The sequence below is a fragment of the Pholis gunnellus genome (genome assembly GCF_910591455.1).
Source record: "Pholis gunnellus genome assembly, chromosome: 9".
NCBI classification, from domain to species: Eukaryota; Metazoa; Chordata; class Actinopteri; order Perciformes; family Pholidae; genus Pholis; species Pholis gunnellus.
The window spans coordinates 9,084,633-9,110,308 of record NC_136535.1 but is presented as its reverse complement, the minus strand read 5'-3'; the positions used below and the strand labels follow the sequence as shown (position 1 = coordinate 9,110,308).

General features: G+C 40.5%; 1 protein-coding gene across 1 annotated transcript in view; it reads left to right on the top strand.

Moving 5' to 3' along the window:
* Positions 1–4,203: 4,203 nt before the first annotated feature.
* frem2b (FRAS1 related extracellular matrix 2b) overlaps positions 4,204–25,676 on the top strand; it is a gene marked incomplete at its 5' end in the record, with an annotated part of 49,830 nt that continues 28,357 nt past the window's right edge. Inside the window, 2 exons of the mRNA XM_079166255.1 lie at positions 4,204–9,214; positions 10,224–10,313. Of these exons, the coding sequence (XP_079022381.1) occupies positions 4,204–9,214; positions 10,224–10,313 (5,101 nt within the window). The remainder of the gene's footprint in view (positions 9,215–10,223; positions 10,314–25,676) is intronic.

Sequence of the window (25,676 nt, the reverse complement as noted above, 5' to 3'; positions counted from 1 at the left end):
GGTGTCTTTTAACTCAGAAGTCTGTGTGCAACATTAGACAGAAACAACAATAGAGAATCACTGTATTTTTCCTAAAACAGAAAAAAAATCCCTATACAATAACAAGCAATGCAAAAATCTACATTTATTAATATATTACCTTACAATGACATATACGTATATACTATTGACTAACACAGAAAGTATTAAAGTATTTTCAGCTTTATGTTTTACAGAATTTACATGAAAAAGTCATCTATGAAACTTTGCATTTCTGAATTGTAAATTCCATCACATTCACTACTAAATAAGCTTCATATTCTGCAAAAAAAAAAAAGGTTTTTGAGGTTTGAAATTGGAAGACCGGCAAACATTATTCTGCTTTATTCTGTAAGCACCACTCTCCATTTCATTCTGTGGTTTTACTCCTGCATTTTGATGATAAACCGCAAGTCTGAGGTTATGCCCTGCTTCAAGTGGAGGTCAACAATGTGGTCAGAGAGTTTTAACCAACTGAAACTTATTATCTACACACAGGAGTGCAACAACACACACACACACACACACACACACACACACACACACACACACACACACACACACACACACACACTCATATTTTACACACAGACATTTGTGTCCCCATTATTAGAACTCAATTTATCTATTTTTCTTTTGTTTTGTCCTTGGATTTTTTTTGTCTCATTTGTTTTCCACAAAGCACCGCAATGAACCTATTTGTTAAAAGCAGGCTGTAAATAAACCTAAATAAGACTTGATTTGTTTTGTAAGCAGTATGATTGCTCTGGCCATACATTATCTTAATACATGCGTCCACACACACCTGGGGATTGTGGGAGCACAAATGCAGAATATGATTAAACCTGACTGGTTCTGCTGCCTTTTCAGATCTGTAGTATCCCAAGAGTATTATAAGCTGTGGAAGATGGATTTGGCTGCCGGTTGGCTCTGCTTTTTGTTTCTATGGGTTACACAATTTACCTTTTATAGTGGAGGACTTCAGAATAGCAGCTGCCACCAATCCGGCTTCGAACATCAAAAGAATTGTCCCTGACAGAGACGTAATGAACTAAAATAGCCTGAATGACATCAGTGGGGCTGGAGTTGTATTGTCTCTCGGGAATAGCTAGCAACAGAAATAGTCCTGATAAGTCCAAGGTATTGTTAAAATGGAGTCACTTTAGCAACACCACCACAAACAGTTGGGTGACACCGAAGGAGACAAATATCGAAAGTATTTCGAGCCATGAAGGGAATATATTTGGAATTGATAAGAGATACCGTCTAAATTCCCGATTTATGTCTGATCTTGACAATTGTATTTACTTTATTATTCATTGCTTTATTAAACACATAGACAGTCAATGTTAGGGGTGTAGGGCTCAAGCATGCAGGGCAATAAAACATGTTGTTAAAGATATTATACACAAACAAAACAATGATTGATAGGAGTTCACTTGGCTGCCGATTTCAGCACTGCGGACACAGATGGTCCATCCAGCAGAACCTCATTATCCATGTATCAGATTGACTTGATGTCACCTCTCAGAGCTTAAGGCAGCTTACATGATGCCTATCTCTGTTAACCCGGGTACAATGACAGTGGTGTCACTGACAGCAGGGAACACAAGCCTTTCAGTTTTTGGCCTGTCAGTGTATGTAGTGATGACAAGGCAGGGCATTCAGCTGAGAGGATATTGAAAGTAACTATTTCTGTAAACAACAGGCCAAACAGGATCTTTTTATATTGTGGGTACATCTAACATATATATGTTTCATTGGTTTCTTGTAGGCAGTCAGTATCTTTGGACTGCTGTTACATGCATATTTAGCTGTCAGCTGAGTTATTGCAAAGCAAAACAACTTTAGTTTCTAGGTGCTAACAGCCACAAAGACAAACTAGATGAGCTTTGAAAAACCCCCAGCTTTAAATGTTTTTAAATGTTCCGCAGTAAGAACATTATGAATTAATGAGCAACCTAAAATCATTTTTTTAAATTCTGATCAACATTTATATACGTGGTTTTCAACAGTGAGCTGAGCTGCACTATTACAGCCTAACCTGCACCATGTGTATCTTTGCCCAACAATAAATCACCTGCACATCAGTGTGACTGGCATCCTCACTTCCTTTATAGACCCAACAGTTCTATCTTCTAAGAAGGATTGGTCATTTTCAATAAATCTGATATAAATGTGATGTGACAGAATATCATCAAACTTCCTCTCGCCTCAAAAATAAGCCAGAAGGTTTGGGTATGATCCAATTCCCTCTCTACCATCGCTGCTTTCAGAAAGTTCTATTCATTTTCTTTTTCATTTTCTCTTGTAACTAGGAGCTGTCAAGGCCTGGGGGCTTTGCCTTGCAGTTTGCTTGGCTATATTTATAATTGGACCCTGTCAACAGTGTCCAGTGCAACTCAACTGCACGGTTTGTTATGGCAGCTTTACTGTGTACTGATTTCAACACATGCCAGCTGTGAGACGGTTTGTATGTCATTAAAGTGCAACAATAGTTAGGTGCAGACACAATGGTTGCACCCTCTACTTTGTGGATGGAATGAAAAGCATCTGAAAGGGATCAGAGGGTACTGAGCACAGTTAAAGTTACATTTTTCCAGGTAATAAAAAGCTCTAGGGATGCTACACATTGACAGGGGGGCATGGGTATGTATGTATATCTAATATATACAAAGGCTGAGAACTAAATCAAACATGCAGAACAGCTGTTCCGTAGCTATGCACAATAAAAACAACAGTTGAATTAGATAAATCAGATTTTATTTTTCAATTTAGTGGCATTTTAAGTTAATTTAAGTTAACAGTAAACACAATAAGAGCCTAGGAGTAATGAGTGTTATGGCTCCTTCTGCCTTCAACATGTTTAGACTCCCCCACATATGGTAACCTATTCTAAAATATCTGTGATTCTTATCTTTTAGTGCAGTGGGGCTCACCGTGCCAAAATCAAACCAAGTTTTAATAAAATGTAGTGGTTAACCTGATCTGCTGTGCTGAACAGTGTCCTGGCGTGGGTGTCCTCTTGACTGGGCCGGATCATGACTGGGCTTGTCAAGAGTCAGAGGAGAATGCACTGTGGAAGCATCTGACACCTTGTGGACCTGTGTGATGAGAGAGCAGCATAGCAGGAAACAGGACATTGTCACTGCATGACTCTAGTAAATAGAACTTTTGACTTGTGCTTTATGAGTGGATTTGGGGCTATTTTGCAGGGTGAATTCTGTGAAGAGGAGTAGCTGTGTTGTGGCCACACATAGATTGGCTGCATTGCAAGGCAGTGCACAGTCAAATTCCTGCTCTGATGTGTATGACTGCGTACACAACATACCACCTCACACATTGAAAAGCTGCTATAGGAGATTTACCTCATTGTGCGTCCCTTGTCAAACAATATAGCAATCTATTATAAACTGTGTGGCACTGTGCATGCAACGCAGAACCTGTTTGACCTAAGCATTTAATGACGGACCTGGTTTTATCAGTAATTAGGTGGAAAATGTGCATAACATCGAGCCTAGTGTGGGATTTCCGCTGAGGGGTGTCGAGCATCCTCCCTCCTTAATCGAGCAAACCACGAGAGGGAGACAAAGCCTTTCTCCAGTTAGATTATCAGTGAAGACTCTTCTATACAGCTGTATAGTTCTGATTGATAAATCCTATCGTTAGGAGTATTTCTGAGTGAATAGCTTTAATTAGAGAACTAATGTAGATTATTTAAACAACATCCGTAAACATAAACATAAAATTAAGTATTTTTAACATAATAACATTCCTGGCCATACTGCAGCCTCTAAATATCGCCTTGTGCCCAAAACATCGCCGTGTTCTTTTATTTTTCTCACCTAATCCAACCTGATGAGGTCCAGCCCACGCGGCATCGTTTTGTCTGCCCCGAATGACACGAGCCACGTCCATTCAAAACCTGACAAACGCATTCCAGCGGAGATATTAACCAATCAGTTGAGAGGAAGGCGTGACTCTCCCTACTCCAGCAAAGCAGGAGTATGAAGTTTATGTTATCAGTGTACAGCCGCTGTGAGAGAATGGTGCACCTCAGTGCGCATAGGTGCGTGATATTATCCAACTCTGGTTTTATACTCTTGCAACTTTAACCGCCGTACTTAGTTTGTAAGGGTGTATGCGCAAAGTTCAACGTGTCTCCTTTGCGTTTCCACACTACAAATGGCTTGGATTATTCCCCCGCATCTGCACAGGACTGGCGCTGCTTTTGTTCTGCTCGCAGTGATTCTGACAGGTGATGCAGTTGCGCAGGTTTTTGACAGCTATGGATTATCATACGCCTTGAGGTCCGAGCCGTCAGAGGACACGATATTGGTTGCCAATAATGGGATCCGCGTGCCTTTCGGGAGATCAGTCTTCATTGATCCCATCAACGATTTGGTTATCCAAGTTCAGCCCGGTGATAGATGCAGTATAACGGTCCTGGACAATGATCCCCTGTCTCAAAAGCCTGGACACCTGTCTCCGAAAAAGTTTCCGTGTGAATTTGGCCCCAACGACGTTAAGTATTCGCACTTTGGCTCCAGGAGCCCTCCGAGGGACAGAGTGAGATTACAACTCAGGTATGACACCCAAACAGATACCATTATAATACCTTTTATGATGGAGGTGGAAGTCATTTTCACCCAGCTGGAAGTTCTAACCAAAAATATGCCACTCACTGTCGAGAAACTGCTCGGTACAAGTAACCCCATCGATGGAAGAATTTTAGAATTCACCTATGATAAAAGTGCACAGCAATGCAAAATAGTCTCTCTCTCAAGTGGCAGCGTGCTGCCCAGGTATGGAAAACTTGTGGATGAGGATAGCCTTGGAACAATGGTGGACTGTGATGAATTTATTAAAATGAATATCCGTTATCAGCATACTTTTGCTTTTAAGTCACCAAACAGAGATTACATTCCAATGCTTGTGGAGTTACATGATAAGGAGGGCAATTTGCTCAAGCAGGAATTTTTCCAAATTTTGGTGAGGATTAAAGATGGAGAGGAGAACACAGCTCCGAAACCCAGCTTTGTTGCGATGATGATGATGGAAGTAGATCAGTTTGTAATGACAGCGATAACCATGGATATGCTGGCTGCAGAGGATGTTGAGTCTAATCCTGATGAATTAATTTTCAACATCACATCCACCCTGTCCTTTGAGGAGGGCTACATCGTGAGCACAGATGATAGGAATTTACCAATAACCTCGTTTTACCAAGGAGACCTCAAAGACTTGAAAATTGCCTACAAACCCCCTGCTGTGGATTCAGACACTGAGCGGATTTTCCAGATTGAGTTTGAGGTCGTAGACACAGAGGGGGCTGTGTCAGACCCTTTTGCTTTCATGATTGTTGTTAAGCCTATGAACACATTGGCCCCTGTAGTGACTAGGAATACTGGCCAGTTACTGTATGAGGGTCAGTCCAGGCCTCTGTCCAGCTCACAGAGTCTGGAAATCAGCGATGAGGACAGTTTACACAATGTCAAAATCACTGTTATTGATGGCCTGAGGCACGGAGAATTAACTGTTCTGGGCTCAAGGAGGAAATTTTTCACCCCAGCTGACCTTGATGCAGGAGTGGTCATTTATCAACATGATGGCAGTGACACATACAGTGATAATATTATTTTCAGAATGACAGATGGCACAAATGAGGTGGAGTTTCTGTTTCCCATCACTGTCGTGCCAACTGATGACGAGCCTCCCATAATCAATGCCAACACTGGTTTGATTTTATTCAAAAACCAAATGATGCCAATCTCATCACTCACGCTCAGTGCAGCAGACATCGACTCAGAGGATTCTTCAATAAAATTCACAATAAAGCCTCCCTTTTCCACGACTGGGCAGGTGTTGCTGCGTCAGTCTGAGGCCCCAGAGGACCCATCAACCTGGAAGTTTAATACAGAGGATGAATTGTATGAGAAAGTAGTGACTGAGTGGCTGCAGCAGGATATAACTGATGGTAAACTGTTTTACAAGCACATTGGGCCTCACAGCGTCAGCACAGTCATGGATCAGTTTTTGTTTGGAGTTCAAGATGACAATGACCCACCAAACCAATCGAGTGAGAGCTCATTCGTTATCAAAATTCTCCCTGTCGACGACGTCCCACCTGAAATTTACCCCGACACAACTCTGCAAATGACTGTGCACGAGTATCAGCTTACTTACTTCCGAAAGAAATTCCTCCGTTACACTGACCTGGACTCAGAGGATCGGGATCTAAAATACACAATCATCCAGCCACCGACGGATACAGATGAGAATAGCCCTCATGTATTGGGAGCTCTGGTCTTAACTGAAAATCCAAACACTGAAGTCACAGTTTTCACTCAGGCACAAATTAACCACCATAAAGTAGCTTACAGACCACCTGATCTTGAGCTTGGAATTACCAGTCATGTTTTGCAGTTTCGGTACACTGTGGAGGATGTTTCTGGAAATATTGTCGAAGGAGATTTCACTATATTTTTAAAGCCTGTGGACAACACGCCACCTCAAATAACCAACTCTGGATTCACTGTCTTTGAACGCGGCACACATATCATTACGAGCATTGAGCTGGACACCTCAGACACAGACACAGACAGCAAACAGATATCCTTCACTATTACTCAACCTCCACTGCATGGCCAGATCCAGTTTACGTTCACTGAAATCACAAGAGGAGACACTTTCAGCCTAGAGGATATTGGAAATGGTAAAATTTCATACATCCATAATGGAGATGAATCAACAGTTGATTTGATACAAATAGATGTCAGCGATGGCATCCACATTGTTCCAATTACTATAAAGATTAATGTGAAGCCGATTGATGATGAGACTCCAACTATCAGCCTTCCAGCTGGCACAATCGGCTCCTACATAGATGTACTGGAAAATGGAGCAACAGAAATCACAAGTGATGTCATTCAGGGAAGAGATGAGGACACAGATGACCTCCGTTTGACCTTCATCGTTGAGGACCCACCATCATTTGGTGAAATTCTGGTGAAAGGTGTCCCATCTGGCACATTCACCCAAGCTGATGTCATTAACGGCGTTGTGGTCTATGCTCATACCAGTGGTGAGATAGGCTTGACTACAAAGGAGGACTTTTTCAATCTCACTTTGACTGACATGTCTGATGAGTGGACTGTAGGCGGAAATAAAATCACAGGTGTAAGAGTGCATGTAACTATTCTTCCCCTGGACAGCCAGGCTCCAGAAGTCTTTGTGGGGCCACAATTCTCTGTTGTGGAGGGAACAAAGAATGTCATTCAAATTCTTCATATAAGCGCTGATGATGCAGACACGTCCAATGATCACCTCCTTTGTACAATCATTGTACAGCCGAGTTCAGGGTATGTGGAAAATATATCCCCTGCCCCAGGCTCAGAGAAATCCAGGTCTGGGACAGCTATTAGTGCTTTCACCATCAAAGACATCAGACAGAATCACATTTACTATGTTCAAAGCATTCACAAAGGAGTCGAGCCAGTGGAGGACAGGTTTACTTTCAGATGCTCTGATGGCATCAATTTCTCTGAAAGGCACTTTTTCCCTATATCCATAATCCCCTCTAATGATGAAAAGCCTGAGATTTACATGAGAGAGTTTGTAGTTATGGAGGGCATGAACATAGTCATCGACACTCCCATTCTGAATGGTGCTGATGCAGATCTCCCCTCTGATCAGCTCACATTCATTATTTCCAAACCCCCCAAGCACGGATTTATTCTCAATCAGCTCACTACTGGCACTATCCCTGTCTCTAACTTCACCTTGGATCAGATCAGGGAGGCGTCCAGCATTGTGTATGAGCATGATGACTCAGAGACCACAGAGGACAGCTTTGATATTGTTCTTACAGACGGAAAGTTCAGTGTAGAGAAAACAGTAATAGTTATGATCCTCCCTGTGGACGACGAGACTCCAAGGATGGCAATCAATGACGGCCTTGAAATTGAGATAGGTGACGTGAAAGTCATAAACAGCAATGTTTTAAAAGCAACTGACCTGGACTCTGAGGATTACATGCTGACTTATATTATTCGCTATGGGCCTAGTCAGGGATATTTACAGAGGGCAACAACTTCTGGGACTTTGCAAAATATCACAGTTGGAATTAACTTTACACAGAACGAAGTGGATCAGGGTTTAATTGTGTACATCCATAATGGGCAAGAGGGGATTCGAGACCTCATCAAATTTGATGTGACGGATGGCATCAATCCACTGATAGACAGATACTTCTATGTCACAGTGGGTGGCATTGACATGGTTTTCCCAGACGTGATCAATAAGGGTGTATCACTTAAAGAGGGTGGCAGGGTTACTCTGACAACAGACTTGCTCAGCACCAGTGACCTCAACAGCCCAGATGAACACTTGGTTTTCACAATCACCAGAGCTCCCGTGAGAGGACACCTGGAGTGCACAGACACACCTGGGATGCCCATCTCATCCTTCACACAGCTCCAGCTGGCTGGCATCAAAGTCTACTACATCCACACTTCTGATGATGAAGTGAAAATGGATAGCTTTGAATTTGAAGTGACTGATGGCTACAACCCCATGTTCCGCACTTTCCGCATCTCCATCACTGACGTGGACAATAAAAAGCCTGTAGTGACAATACATGGCCTAGTGTTAACCGAGGGAGAGAACAAACTCATCACGCCTTTTGAGCTAACAGTGGAGGACAGAGACACTGTTGACCGCCTCTTGAAGTTCACAGTCACTCAAATCCCGGTTCATGGTCGCCTGCTCTTCAACAGCACCCGGCCTGTCACCTCCTTTACAAAGCAGGACCTGAATGAGAACATGATCAGCTACAAGCATGATGGCACAGAGAGTGCAGAGGACAGCTTCTCCTTCACCGTCACTGATGGCACTCATACAGACTTCTACATCTTTCCCAACACAGTATTTGAAACTCGAAAGCCCCAAATGATGAAGATTACTGTTCTACCAGTGGATAATGGGGTGCCGCAGATTGTGGTGAACAAGGGTGCCCCAACATTGCGGGTTCTGGAGAATGGTCACCTGGGGTTTGTGATCACCAGTAAGACTCTTAAAGCAGAGGACAGAGACAGCATTCAGAATTTTGTGACCTTTAGGATTACTGTTGTCCCAGAACACGGCTACCTGATCAACTTCGGCAAAGGAAATGCCACTATCACCACCTTCACACAAGGTAAGAGAGCTGCATTTCAAACAGCTTTGCATTCCTGTGACATTCACATATTGTAATGAAGTGCAGAGACTTACACCAAAGACAGTTCTAATAGTAATTCTCTTGAGCCTGCTCTCAAACTCGTTTTTTATTTACTCACTTTGTAAAATGTACTCCCCTCGGATTACTGAAAAATGCTAAATTCAAACATAAGGTTTTTGTTTTCACTCAAGAGACTGCCTATTTACAGAGATGAAGTATGCCAGCGCCTCAGGCTGACCAGATCTCACTGCAGGATTGCATTTTTCAAACAGTGCCTAATGTATTTCACTTAGGGAGAGAACTGGTGGTGATTTGTACATTATCAGAGTCATATTTCTAACAGAGGGAAAAGCGATTACAGACATGATGATAGATAGGTGGCAAGGGCATAGTAGTCTGGCTCACAGCAGACCACTGGCTGCAAACATGAGTACAGAAGTTATATTTCAAGCAGACCAGAGGGGTGTCTTAGTAAATCTTGGTAAATGCTAAATATCAAGGTAGCAGCATCTGTGTACAGTCAATATCCATGTATTTACTGAGTCACTGCGAGATGCTTTCCTCAAGAGACATGTTCAATATTTCAAGAATTCTCACAGTAAATATAGTCACTCAAATAAACACAATTGTAAAGAACCCTGTCTTGCACCACACTATCAGGATGGCAAACAGACCGCTGTGATGCAGCCCCAACAATGAAGCTATTCTTTATGTTGTGTGTCATTCAGCAGTCTATTAGATATACAGCGCTTGTTACCAGGCAGTTGCTCCTTTCAGATCCCCCAGACACCGTATGCAGTGGGCACATTTCATCTCGCAGCCTCAGCCTGCTTCTTATACGTAGCAGCACTCAGGAGTAGTCATTGACAAATAGTATTTCAGGAACAAACTGGACATATTTTCCCAGTCGCTAATTCAGCCAAATGTCGGATGTACTTTTTATGAGTCGGATATCAAGGACATTTATGCACATGTTTCTCTTTTTCAGCTGAAATTGATGACATGAACATATGCTATGTTCTGAGGGATGGTGACAATGCTACAAATGACATCTTCTATTTCTCCATTGAGGACAGTGGTAAGTGAATTTGCTTAAACATGCCCTCTTGAAAACATATAAGCACACTATTAAGATGCTGACTTTTGAGGCCTAAAACCTTTTTTTGATACACAGTCCCAAGTTTAACTTTGAGTAGCTGATTTCTTTAAAAATGGGAAACAAAAAGTGTGCGTGTGCTTCATAATATGCCTTATTAAGCAGAATTTCTAAGCAGAGCTGTGTGCACAGATGGGAGAAATTTCCAGAACAATAACTTCACACGGTTTCTTATTTCAGTTGAGTAAGTGATAGAATAGGCTTGCAGTGAACGAGAAGGATAGAAAAATATACTATTTGTAGATCACTTTTCTTCATGTCATGCTCAGTTGATTTCCATTCGACCAATAGTTCTGTCAAAAAGTCTGAATGTCAGAGCTTCCACGCTTATTAACCTTTTGTCTGAACATTCATGTTAGTCTTACTGTGCGATATCAGTCTTATAGCATCCCACTCATGATACACCATTATTTTTTCCATGGAAGTGCCTCCTTATTTAGAAAGTAATGATTGATTTAGCAAGTAAGTAATTAGTAGAACAATTAGCGAAGACCTTCCTTTCACTGTAGATATGTAATCAGGCACAGGCTCAATAAATGGTTTGAGGCAATCATGCCAGTGTTGCCGATTAGCAGAAGCAGCGTGTCTGACAGTGTGTCCTTTTTGCTACCCTTGAGCTGTGATGTGAGCACAAAGGACCTCCCTAATAGGGGCCCTCTTTTCCCACAAGCACCTCAGTGGGCCCCCGTATACATTTTCTCTTCTCTCGACTGTGGCTTCAGTTGAATAATAGACAGGTTAACATCAATGCCAACAGGTGGATGGGGTGCTAATGAGTGATGACTAAAATGCAGGGGACAACTCCTTATCAGTGGGTGATACTAAAGCTTTACCTGAGCTGCTGGCAAATATGCCAGCATATGCCTTCTGTTGTTGGTCCCTTTATTATTGTCTCAGTTAGGTTATTTGTTATGGATCGCTCCAGACTTGTCTCCCTCTATCACGTTCTTTCTCTTTCCTGCTTGCCTAATGTTTGACGACATACTTGAATCCCCACTTGTACTTTATCTTCCAGAAATGGCAATTAGATGCCGCTTTTCCAGCACTCCCTACAATCTTTTACATTGTCCTTAGACTTGATAAGAGGATGAATCAAAACATCATCTGTCTTGTTTTGTCCTTAATCATAGTTTGCGCTCAAACAAAACAAAACATGAAATTGTATTGGTCAGACAAATCATATTCCTCTAACATGTCACTATGAAATGGGAATTGTGGCTATATAGTTGCACTTAAATTGCTTGACAAATTGATAAAACGTCTTGTTGGACGACCCATCCACAAGGATTCAACACATACTGCACTGCAGCTTGTGAGGCAGTCAGTGAACATTTTTTTAATAAGATTTAAGCTGTGCTGGTGGCTGCCCTAAATCCCCAGACAGAGCCTCCAGGTCTTTGAACAGTCGTGTTGGGGAGAAGCTGAATGGTGTTCACTGGAACACAGCTGCACTATGTTATGTTCAGCAGTGGAAAACATTCTCCTCCTCACTTCAAGTTCATTGGGAAATATACCAACTGCACTTGGCAATTTTCTAAGGATGAAATGTTATTTTTCATGTCGCAGCTGCTCAGTGGGATTCTGGGAGTTTTTGTTAACAGCTGTGATGAACCGTGAACTATTGATTATTCAGGTTTTTTCTTCTTTTAAAACAATTGATTCATTATTCATCTTTAAAATGGTCAAACAAATCCCCATGACATTTTGTTACATAGCGCAAAGTGAGGCCTTAAAATTGCTGGAAAATATCCAACTAAACAAATAGACATTCAGCTAACTTCCAATTATGTTAAAAAGAGACAAACAGCAAACTTCACAAAGCTGGTAACATCAAACTTAAATGCAATTCTTTTGTTTTTATTTTAACAATTTATCAATTATCCTTTTTACTGTAGAATCATTTTCTGTTAAATCGACTAATCATCTCAGCACGAGTTGTTGCCACTGACATTACCTGTCACTTTGCTGCTAGAGATAAGCTGACTGTACTGGGATCAGTGCCCTACCCAACTGATTGTTATTGAATCTGTGCTGGCTCCATTGTTAATCCAAAAATAAAGTGACGTACAACCTGCACTCATTACAGGGCAGGGCACTAATTCACTCTTGTCGTGTTTTTTTTTGCAACAATAGAATGAATGGAAAGTGCCAAGCCATTTATTTCACTTAATCCAAATACTTATTGCAGTTTGAAAAAAGGTTGTTTTAGCTGTTGCAGCTGAGATCATAGTGTCTCTGATAGATGGATTGTCTTGGTGCAGGCCATAGGCTCTCTTAAATTGAGCTGCCAGGACCTGAGTTCTTCTTGGCAGCGATGCTTCTGCTGCTTGATGTGTCATTTTAAGGTTGTTCAGTGTTCAGAGACCAAATTTTAATCTATGTTGTACCTGACCTACTCTTGTACATTGTTTGGCACAGCTTTATGTGAATATTGAGTGCAGTAATGACCTTTGCTTTATGTGGCCAAATATTATGAACTGAAATAAGAACTGCTAAAAAGGATGATAAACTGTTAGTAAATTGTTTTGTTTAACTTGATAAATGATGCTTATGTAAATTAGACTTGAAGAGAATTAGCTTTTTCACTCAATGAGCTTATCATATAGACACCAGATTGGAATTTTGCCACAAATAACAACATGACAATTAGGCCAGAGCCCAAAATGCTTATCATTTCGATTAGTATGGGTCTCTCAATAAAAGGAATCTCACTGTGTGACTAAATCACTGTTACTTTTAGCCCCTGTTGTTATAGAACAAACGTAATCATAATGCTGTATAATACGAATAATACACAACAAAATTATGCTGCACATTCTTCATTATAGTCTATAACTTTATAATCATGCGTAATTTGTGGATTTTATGTTTTACCCCCCCCCCCCCCCCGTCTCCAGTTTCTTTTTCATTTCAGAAATCTCTCACCGTGTGATTATTTGAGGTGCTTTTGCCAAAAGGAGATAACAGGATTTTTTCTCAGAGCTGCTTGTGTGTCTCACTATTAGTCAAGCTTGTCAAAGCTTTGAATGAATAATCACAGAGGACTGAAGTTACATATTCATTTGTGAGTGTCAATTTCCTGTTTTGGAAAAACATCACACGTGGACAGCAGAGTACGAACAGATGCGTGGGCCAAAAAAACTCTTAAATTACTTCGAGAAAGTGTCTTGTTTAGAACACAATCAGTATCTGGATGTTTGTGCACGTGTGTTCTGGGGAGGGGCCTGCTCCTGTCATTAAGTCCGTTAATTGCTGTGTTTGGGTGGGCTCCATCCCTCCCCTTGTCTCCTGAGGATTCGGGTGCATTCAGGTGAGCTTACCTGAGCACACACAAGCACTGGCATTCCCAGGCATTTGTTTGTGAAGCAGAATCCCTGTCTGCCTCCGGCCAGTCAGTCAGCATCAGGGATGGTCCTACTGACAGACACACTGCTGTGGCCTTTGTTTTTCATTCCAGGCACTCTGTACCATCTCTTTTTTTCTTTCACTAAGCTACAAAGAGGCAGCAAAATATTTGAACATTAATTGTTCAGTTCTTAAAAATAGGCTACTTCTGATAGTCAAAATCCACCGCTACGTCCAAAGATTTCTTGCGTTTCCCATTTCTCTTGTGACATCTGTTTAGTAAGCACTATGTGCAATGAGTAGGGAAATCAGTAATTCAGAATATCAGAGGAATAGGTAAAATTCCTGACTGCAACCTTTTTTTTTACATGGCAGCCCCTGAAACAGAGAGGAATGTTTCTCCTTTCGAGTTTCCAATGCAAATCTGCAGTGCCCTCTTCAACAACCATGTTTTGTTTGTTATTTCTGCCTCATGTAACAAGATAAGTTCAGGTCGCCGTATGTACCTTGACCGAATAAATCCTCTGAACCATTTCGGCCTGCAGTAACATCTGCCATGCAAATCTTCAACATCTTCCATGTTATTGGTGTATAATCGCTTGTGAAACTGAGTGCATACTTAAATCCATCTCCCTTGTCTCTCCGCCTGTCTAATCCCAGGTTAGGAGGGATTATTATTCTCCCCATAGCATGCACAACAAAAGTAAGGGGAACGTGCAGTCACATGCAGTTGTGAGATTAATATAGACTTTGTGAAAGCTATAATATTCCCGTCACAGTGCAGATGATGACTCTGCAGTTTCTGTATGATTTTGTCCTGTAATTAATGAAAATGTCTCCCCTACACTTTTCTTGGGGGGTATAACATTCCTCTGTCCTTGGGACCTATAGGGTGAATCATATGCATAAAGTACGCTGGAGCGTCAGAAAATTACATAGCTAGTACAGTGTTTTAAAGGGATTTTGGGGGCGTTCAGTTTTCCTCACAGTCCATCTGTGCTGCAGCTAATAACATATTAGGTAGTCATTTTATTGTTATGGAAAAATGTTTTGTGATAAAACATCTGGAAGTTGATTAGAGGAGCTATTCCTGGGTAACAGCTGCTTCACTTTGAGGATGAAAAACTGAATTACAGAGAGGATTTAGGCTAATCGTTTTAGATGGAGAGTGATTTTCTCATCTCACTGGTCCCTTATGTCCTCATCGTCACTAACTTCGAGTTATCATTTTCTCACCGGTCTACATTGCAGTTATATTTTCAATGTTCATATATGTCATAAAGTAAAAGCACATGTGGAGAGTGCTGCAGTGACTAACTAAACAAGGGAAGAACCTGTGCTCATTGATGAGGGGATGAAACATTAATTGTGAGCTAACATACTTAAGCCAATGTAATTCTTCTTAGAAAACTATTAAAAAGTCATTATTAATGATTGCCTCATTCTACAAGGCAAGTAAGCTAAAACATGTTGATGAGAGGTTTCAATTTTATATTATGAATTATGCATTTGAATTAGCCAATGGAGGGGTTTTCCTTGGCTCAAGTTTGTTGGATTTCTATCAGCAGTTTTATGCAGCTTTTTCTACATTGGGTTATTTTGCTCTTGATGGATGATTACTGCTAAATAGTCTGTTTGTCAGAAAAAAATCTTCATCTGTTTGAGATGTGTCTTCTGGGACATCAAAAATGTATTAATGATAGATAATCATTTAGAAGAGTGGCAGCATCTTATATATTTTTCTCTCTGGTTGTGATTGTGTACTACATAGAATTTGGTTGAAACATGGCTAAAGCTTCTAAGACACACTGATGTGCCCTCATTTTCCTTTGGAAACAGACTTACTTAATGATTCCCTTCCTCTGTTCTAATATGCTGCCAAAGTCAGTGTGTGGAGCAGAGGTTAACAAAGCAAAGGCAAATTCCCAAAAGTATAGATACCCCAGGCCCAGGCTTGTTCTCTCGATGATGATATGTGTCGTCATACCTGCCTTAGGATATCAGTCTAGCATAACTGGGGTTGTTCAAGCAATACGTTTGTAGAAAATCTCTCTTTTGTGGAATAGGCTTGCATGTTGAAGTTTGTGTTTGAGGTTCGGACAGTCAACTCCAGAAAAGCTGATGCATACATATATAAAATCATATAGCTTTCTAGCACTGGCAACAGAAGAAGATAAACTAAATGGAATGGTAAACTGAAATGTTCAGCAAAGTCAAACCGATTTTGAATCTTTTCACATCTACAATGAAAGCAAACTTAAAATCTCCATTTCTTATGGGAGTGTTTCATTTGTATCTCGTTTGATTTTTGGCCATAACTATTTAATGAGGCTGTGTTTTGAAAGGTCTGATATCCCCCCCCCCAAACAGCAGGAGCTCTGAGAGTCAATGATGACACAGTTGCTGCTATGACATCTCTCTTTTCGCAGTAGCAGAGCTTTTGTTCAGTTTTGCAAAATCACTCTGGATAATGTGTTTTTGGCCCCGGAATCCCAGCAGTGGGCCGGAGCTGCTCCTCTCAGGCCTGCTGCACGATAAGCCTCTGACAGCTGCGCTAAGGCTGGAGAGTCACAACTCTCTCCAGCTCAGTCTGGGTTTCAGGATTGGAGCCCAATGCAGGCTACATCTCCTTGTAGACACTTTTCATGCACAAACATTCACACAGTCGCATAAATCACCCACCATCTATCCATCTCGGGGCCAGCTGCTGATCCTTTAATCAGAGATGAAGCTGGCGATGCTAATATGTTGCATCAAGATGCTGGGCATCAACTACAGTTTAATTGATAACTGCTTTGTCTTTGATTTCAAGCTGTTGTCTCTTTTGATTATACTGCTATGATGGAGGCCAGAAAAAAAAACCCCAGCTTCTTTCATTTTGATATCATCAGCATTTCAGTATGCCAAGAAAATGTACACAGTAGATGGGAAGCAAAATGTTACACAGCTTAAAGCAAACTCTCTTGAGAAGGTTTGCATTTTATATTCTCGCTATGAACATGATTTGAGTGTGTCTTGAGAGTAACATGGCTCTCATATCATAAAAGGTGCTGATGAAATCCTTTGGGGATTCTGTGTGTGGATCAAACTCCCTCTCACCACCACCTACTCCACCTGCTTTCCCTCACAAGTGGAGCCTGATAGGCAGGATATGAGAAGCCATCTAGTTGAGAAAAGGGAGGGAACAGCAGTCGGAAGAGATGAAAGATAGAAGTGCTCTGTTGGTGCCAGTATTGGTGGGGGCAACGCTTCAAGTTGCTTCCTGTCGCCTGTAGCGTGAATGTGCTGATGTGCACTTCACTCTCTAAACACCGCTTGTGTTGACAAGTTGTGAGGGCTCAAATGTAGTAGATGAGCCCTGCGGGTACGCTGCCTCATCTACATATGAACAGAAATTATTTTGATATTTGCAGTAGACATACTGCAAATATACGGTAATCTTTTATTGAATTTCGATAGATTTTGTTTTTGCTTAAACATATAAACTACTTAAAACATGTCTGGAAAAACCAGGGAGATGTCCAGAGATCTACCCTTCCCCCATGAAGAATAGTGAGGAATGTCTTGCTGCCTGAAATTAACTAGACCATGCCTGGGCTTATCTTGGTTTTCCAGGACATGGGTTTGTGTGAGTGAAGAGTTACATATTAGCAAGTAAATGAGAGCAGGGAAACAGAGATAGGTCACAGGGTGCAGGTCTATACCACTGGGCAATCTGACACAGCAGTTACATTTAGCTCCTTATATCCCCAAGTAATTCGCAGAAGCTATTACAATTACCACAAAATTGTTCTGTAATAGATTAAAGGTTATCACTGGTCAAAGAGTCAGATGCAAAAAAAAGCGTTTTTCAGCACATTATGTTCCATTACAGGGAGGGATCATTTCGTGCTATTGTGGTCTTGTGAAACCTTTGGGATATTCAGCTAACAGATTTAATTCACACTCAATTTAGCTTCTATAGAGAGTTAATCATTTTTTAAAGGGCATTCGGTGTGCATGAGTTAAAATGTCGAGAGCTAAGGGCAACAATGCAAGGTCTCCGCCTCTCATGTTTATCCCCTCCACATCTTATTACTTTATTCCATTCCTCCGGGGTCCAGGTGTTGTGCTCCTTATAGGTCCTGCATTTAGGTTGTTTGTGTTAGCTTTGAAAACCATTGGTCTCTGAATTAATAGTTCAGCCCGACCTACAGAGCAGCTATTTGGAGCTATTTTTGTTGAGAGTTTTTATCACCTTTGATCCATTTTTGTGGTGATTTTCAAAGTGTTGGGTTTGTTATCATAGCTGTTATCTCTACCTGTCTCTATCAGTGAGCTTCAACTTGTGAGCACTTCTGCTCTTTAAAGCTGTCATCATTTTCAACATTGTTTCCTGTGCCATGATAAATACATTTGCAATAAATTTGCTCACTTTTATGACTGACAATCTAAATTAAGTATCAACACTGTTTATTTGCAATCTTTGGACATTCATTTGCCCAGGTTATATATCCCACTTGTTGTCAGGCGTATTCAGACAACACTTAGTTGTATTAATACTGCTGATACAGCATCATTAGCTGCTTATCACAATCGCCAATTGGTGATGTAAAAAACTGTAAAATCTGTATAAAACATAATGCCATTTGTCAAGTTGGAGGTGTAACACCTGATTTACCACTTGGGGATCATTAAAGCATTAGATGTAACTAACATAGACCTACAGGGACTGCAGTACCCCAATTCAAGGTACTGTTGCTGTATTAGTAAGCTAGACAAGGTTTATTGTTAATATTATACATACTATTTCTGCTCTGTTAATGTTATTCTTTAACTGATGGATTTTTAAACGATCTGTGACTACTTTAGTTACCTGACTGCAAACCAAATCTCCTTTTAGGGGACAATAAAGATAATGACTGTGAAGACTGAAAAGATTGTGGTCAGTTATGTGACCTACAACTTTGCATTCAGTATAGGCTCCAACAGTTCAAATCAGTGTAGGCTATTTATCAGTATGATGAAATTGCCTAATGAAAACTGATGATGATAAATGTAATTTTTATAGTATGTCATGGATAACAATGTTTTTCTGTTCGACGAATGCGTCAGTGTAACTTATATTCAAAATCGAAATATACTGGCAATAATTTGTCCAAATGATAATTTTTCTGAGTCGGTTTTTAATGACCCTAAAAAGCTTTACTTCCTGATGGCAAACTATACACAGCATGATGCAATAGATTGCACTCTAACCATTTTTTTAAATGAGATATGATTGAACGATAGGATTGAATACTACATGTAAATGATGCAAGAGTAATACTGTACAGTCGCTGTACATGAATACGTTTCTGAATGTTATTTTATGGCCCCTACTATGCCTACAAAGTCACAGAATCCATCCCCACTATCAGAGTGTCTCTCACTTTTCACTTTTTTGCAAGCATCCCCAGAAGTAATCTTCTTGCACGTATTTTTGATGGGTTTGTTTCGCTGCACAGACTAATCTTCAGTTCAATATTACAAGAAAGAGACAATAACAAGAGTAAATCCTTGGAAATCTTCTCCCTTCTTTTCATGAATGTAGACTAGCATGCTTATCTTTAACATGCAGGTTTGTATAGTTCTACTTGAAGTCTCCTTTTCGCAAGTCATGATCAAAGAACCAAGAGTCATTTAACACTTATTTAGGAATTACCATTTCAGCTTTCAAGGGAGCATTTTCCTCTCAAGCTAAATCCTTGCAAGTAACAACTGTGAAATGCAGCTGAAACATGTTGTTTTAAATGAAACCAATGGAGGCCCTGAGAACAGCCTTGACAAACACCCAGCTCTATTAGTATGGAGCTCATGAGTGTGTGGGACTGGGATGGGGTTTTATATTCTATGGCCTCACACTGCGGCTTTCAGCAAACAGTCCACCATTATTCGATCTGACAAGAGAGCAAACACTGTGCATTCAAGGGTCAAGAAAAAGCACGTCCCCAACCTCTTTGTCAAGTCCCTTCATCCTGCAACCTTATGCTTTGTTTTCGCTCACATTTCCACACTTCGCCTTGTATCCCCTTGTTAGATCACAAACTACATTCTTTTCTATTCAGAATTGGCATTTTAGGCTTTTTGTGTGCAATGTATGCACCACTTTTTGAGTGTTATTTATATGCTATATTATATGTTATTTATCGGCCACCATAAGCAGTCTATTTGACATTATCAGAGCGTATCAAAGCTACACAGATGCATTTACATTGCAGTCAGTACAGACAACATGGCATACAAATGACACGTTAAATGCGTCTATACTTTATCACAGATTGCCAAAGTTACTTTGGCCTCATTGCCGTCAGGGTTTTGACACTGTACATAATTGACTGGTAATGAGTGAGAAACTCCTGATTTTCAATCCACAATGACCTTTACAAGTGAATGCTGAAGTAAGCCCTGCAGCTGCTAATTCAGCCTTTTGTGATTGTTTCCCCTGCTATTCAGAGTTCAGGCTTTTGCTCTCTAAACCGTGTGGCTTAGAGGTGTGGTTAATTAAGACACTCAAGGCGGCATCCTCTGACAGACAGGAATGTCATTCAAGGGCAATCAAGGAATTCTTTGTCTGACCTCACCTACACAATCAAAACAAGTAAAGCCCTCAGCAACGACTTTAATACTTCCTTCGGAAGGGCTCCGAAACTCAAGGTCGGCTAATTGATTTATGTACTCGCTTGTAAAGAGAGACAGGAGAATAAGACTTTTCATGTTTTTAGCTTTTAGGGGCAATCATTACCATTCTGCTGAACAAGGCCACACAACAACAGGGGTCTCACAGTCTGAATGTTAATAGAATTGTATTATCATATTTTCCAGATGCACCATGTGTATTTCATGGAGAGGTGAAGATTTGCTCTAAAACTTTCCAAATGGAGTTAACATGTATCATGATCTAATCAATGATTGTAGTTTAACCAAAAATAAGGAAATATTTCAGAATAACTTGTTTCCACCAAATCTGAACAGTCTGTTTTCCAGCCCTCCATGATCAGGGATAAGTCCTGACCTTGGGTGCTTGGTAGAACACCTTGCAGCCCTGGTTGGAAATCAACAACCCACGACAGAGCAGATCTTCTGCAGAATGATGCATACAGAGTTGGCTGCTTCCTAATCCTTAAGGTGTTTGGAAAGATTCTTTTTCAACAATAATTCCAGGCGAGGCTAATAGGATTACACTTAAAAACCCAGGATGTTTGCTTGTATGGGATGCCAGTAATTTCTAGACACAGAGAAATATTGGCAAATATCCAAAGGGCACTGTATTGAGTTGTTTACTGTCTGCAGTTGGGGAGTTTTTTACATTCAAATGTACACCATTTATTAAGATTTGTTAACAAATACATTTTGAATGTACGTCCACAACTTTTAAAGAATGCAATATTCCAGCAAATGTGGGAGTTTTTTGTCGAGTGACGACATTTGTGGCAGTGTGTGAGGATGCTAGAGCATGAAGTAGAATCCTGGACATGAGTGACCTTTCCCTGCAATCACATTGTACAGTATTTCCTCTGAGACAATTCTCTCCTGGGCCACAAATAAAAGAGCTCCATCTGAAATAAGAGCTCTGGGAATCGTCACTGCTTTTCCACACAGGGGGCTCCATTGTGACCAGGCAAGAAAGTCATTGAGCAGTTTCCACAACAACCTTATGCCGCAATTTGGAATCACAAACAGAAGGTGTGAGGACTGGATAAGGGTTGTTGTTTTGCTTTAAAGGTCTTTAACAGTGACTCACACTGTGTAGGACAACATTTATAAGAACATTGAAGCACCTTTTATGCTTCAGGGAAGGCACATTAAATCATAAACTAATACACGTCTTTACCTTGAATGACTTTAGGTGAATGTTGGTTAATGGTGCAGTATTTTTAAACCCCACTCTTGTTCTCATGTGCCCATCCAACCATCACCATTATGTACTGAACAGTTGAAGTAATAGTTTGTCAGTCTCAGTGTCAGGTTTTGCTTGCATAATGCCGAACAAGGGAAAGAATATAATGATTTATGTGAGTTACTTCTGCAACCGTAAAGTGTTAAAAATATGATCCAAAAAGGCCTCCAAAATTGTATTGTAATTTCATCACAGCCAACATAACAAGATAGCTATCTTCCCATAGAAATCTGCTCAAAGTCATATTTCAAATAAACTTTCCTCGTGTCCGCGGTTCCATTAATTCTACAATTGTAGGTCTGTAGGCAAATGTTTATTCATGATATGGTCATTGAAAGTTTAAGAAAAGAAAGTAATTCCATCCATTGTATTCCAAATTTGGACAGAGCACTGAGAGTTAAATCACCTCCATAGTTGTGGTTCATATGTTAATCTTAAAGAACATTCCCTGCTGAGAGCAAAGCCTTGCTTGCTTTAAGCCATGCATGGCTCTCTGAACCAGCACTTTTGTTCAGAAGTGCCTTTGGCCTTTCTTTTAGGTCCCTCAAATGTCGCCTCAGAGTGACCACTGTGTAAGAGCGGACACAGAGCAGCCGGAATGGAACCTGCGGAGAGGCCAAAATTATGGTGGACCAGTTCCATGAAAGTCAGTGCTTGTAGAAAAGGGTTTAGGGCCTTTGAAATCATAACAGTTCTAAATCTTTCAAGCCATGGCCAACTCGTTACTGCTGATACGAGGCTTAAGGTGATTAGACCACGGCGCTCTTTCTCTCTGCTCTGCCATGTGCTTCCTGTCCTTCAACAGGATTATCATATCCCTTTTCCCTTAATTGGAGATGTGAAAAGTATGCTGGTATGGTCTGGGACCCAGAGATAACTCATTTTATAGAGATGATATAAGTTATGATGATCGAATACATTTCTGTCCATCACAAAAATTAAGCTCAGTCATAGATTTTTTTCGGAACAATATTTGATATTGATTATTCTTCAACTTAAATGTAGTCAGTTGACCATTACGCTTTGATAAATTGTAATTATTATGAGTGAATTGGCTTAAACAAGGTGCTTAAATCTTTGTGGCTCAAACTACAGGTGTGAAACCTGATTTTGGCAGCTACCTATCATTACAATTTTCCCCCATATAAGAAAACAGTCAAATTAAAAGTGTATTAATAGCTTGAGCTTCCAATCTCCCTTGACTGCAGCCTAAGAGTTGTGCTAAAATGGTTATACTTCACCAGTATTCAGATGTAATGCCTTTATTATGAAATAAAAACAAGGTAAAATAAGAAGCTCCCATGGCTTTATCTTCCTGTGTAGTCCGTTTTAATACTATTTGAAAGGACTCTTTGTGAATCACAAGCCTAAAACTAAACTAAACTCGCTGGCCTGTGAGCACTTTGCAGGTCCTGTATTCACTTGTTCATTTATCTCTATAGTTTTATTTGACGTCTTTATTTTATATACTTTACAGTTATTGCAGATCATGGAAATTATTAGCCCACAAAGTCCATTTGCAGTATATGATCATGAAGTATTTTTAGATGTATTCTGTCTAACAGGATTCATAGGCTTATCCCAATATATCCTGCCTAATCAGTGTGGTGCTGGCTCTGTGGGCAAAGGGCCGCCTGTCTGTCTGCCTGGTTGAATGAACAGGCGAGAGTCCATGGGGCATCGTGGCCCCACGATGCTTCACGGTGACCAAATAAGGGCTGTCTGCAACATGTATTCTGGGAGGAGACAGGGGCACTAAGTTGGCACAGTCCAGTCTCTCACATTCTTTGGCCTCTCTCAAAAGGCTTCTGTCCCTCAACACACATCCAGTATGTAAGTGAACAGAACTTGTGGTTAGAAGTGCAGCTACATGAACTGTACAAGACATGTTTCAAGATTCATATACAACTCATATTCACCGTAGAGAGGGTGTGATACAACGGATTTCCTTCCCTTTCCTCGCCATGAGTGCTAAAAAGTTTACTAGAAACCAACAAGACAGAGTGCAGGCAGGCAGTCAATTCATTCAGTGAATGAATTAAGATGACTAACCACTGGAATTTGTAGGACTCCTGCTATAACCATGGTTCTAATGAGAATGTGGACATTGTGTAACATACAGTCCAATACAAAGTTCATATACCTTAGCTTATGCGATGTATTCACTGCTCATGATGTACATTTCTGTATGAAACTGCACAGTAGTGCAAAGACCCCAACATAAGAGATACCGATATTGTTCACTAAATTCTGTCTCACTGCTCAAAGTGCTGGTTAAAGATTAACTCTGGTGTTTTCCTTGGGGCCTCTTTGAAGTAGACTTACTCCAACTCCTGCTTATCTTAATTAGAAAGAAATCTGGAGGAGTGAAGTGGTCCTTTGGAAACAAGCACCTCCACTCCCCAGCTCCCTGAAGGCCACACTACAGCTTTGCGGGCACTTAACGGCCTCAGAAACTCAATATTTGCTCATGTCATGGTGCGATTGCATGTTGTATAAACTGTGAACATACATTATTTTTCTGAAATTTGAAAGCGCTGCTGAATGTATCCTCTTCAGATCTTGCCAGATATGAAAAATGTATAATGAATTGAGCCACTTCATGTTTGTGAGTACTGTTGAAAGCAAACAGGTTTTTAACGTGATTCATGTTGAAAGGGAGAGCTGCCTCTTTGATGCTTTGCTTGATGTGTAGGCTGTTTCTTTAGTGTCATGTAAATAATTATTCAAAACGTAACCATTTCATGCTTTTATTGAAATGTATAAGTTACTTGGGCTAAATCCTAACCATACACAGCTCTAAAATGTCCCTACCTGAGTGTTTGACTTTAGAGAGATGATTATATTCTCTATTTTCTAGAATTACGCTTGAGATCAAGTGTATCAGCCGTGTCCTAGCTGTTTCGAAGTCTATGCCAAAGTGTGAAATTACATAAATAGCCAAGACCTTCTCTGTTTCCATTACCTCAGTGGAGGACGGTCTCCTTCTCGACTCAGAGATCACACATGCAGTGTTTACCGGTGGCATGCGTGCCATGCAGCTGGCTTTAATCCAAATGTAGGGAGGTAGGGAGGTAGGGAGGTAGGGAGGTCCTGTCATACACAGGTCACCTGTCTCCAGAAGAATGATGTGGAACACACAGGAAGCATTAATCCTACACTGTGGTATACCTCAAGAATGTATGAGGTGTAACATGTATCACTTGAGACATTTTCATGAATAAGAAAATATCTTCTCTGAGTCTCTGATTTCAGTTGATATAATAAAGTAAGTTAACCTCCGCATTTGCTATATTTGTTGCTTTTAACACACAGTGTTGTGCCAAAAATTGTTTAACCTAAAATTGTGGGGTTTTTGCACACACCATTAATTGTTTTTCTTTTTGCTAGCTTTCCGAAAAGCGTAACAGAGATCATGCTTGTTTGTGATTTTATTGTAGCAGACTTAATGCCACACTGACTTGTCAAACAACTTTCCCTGCTGTACTTGTCTCTTATGATAGTTCCCATGCTGTCTGTGATACAAATTCTTGCATAACACTAAATAACAATTTATTTGATTAACAGACGACTGGGTTGTCCACAGGCACAGTGAGTTGACGGCTGAGCAGACCAACAAAAGCACCAACTATAGAAACTTCTGGTTGTTTTTATAGAAGTGTCACCAATTAAAAACATCCTTTAGTGGAATGCAACTTTAAAGTTAGGGATGCATTAACATTGCTGCAGTGTTGCCTATTTTCCAAGAGATAAAGTAATTCTGTGTTCATGAGAATTTCATGAAATGTATACTAAACTAAATGATTCAAACAATGTTAATTTTGCAGGAGAGAAAAATAGAGCAGTTTCCCGTATCATTTCTGCTCAAGCTTCACAGTTTCTGCAGACTTTTGTCCCAATTACAGCTCGGTGTTTGCATCACCGAGTCTGTCTGAAGTTCACTCTGAATGGATCTACAATTTCAAGGAACATCAGTCTCTATCTTCTGTATTCTTCCACTTTCAAGCATTTTTGATAAAGCC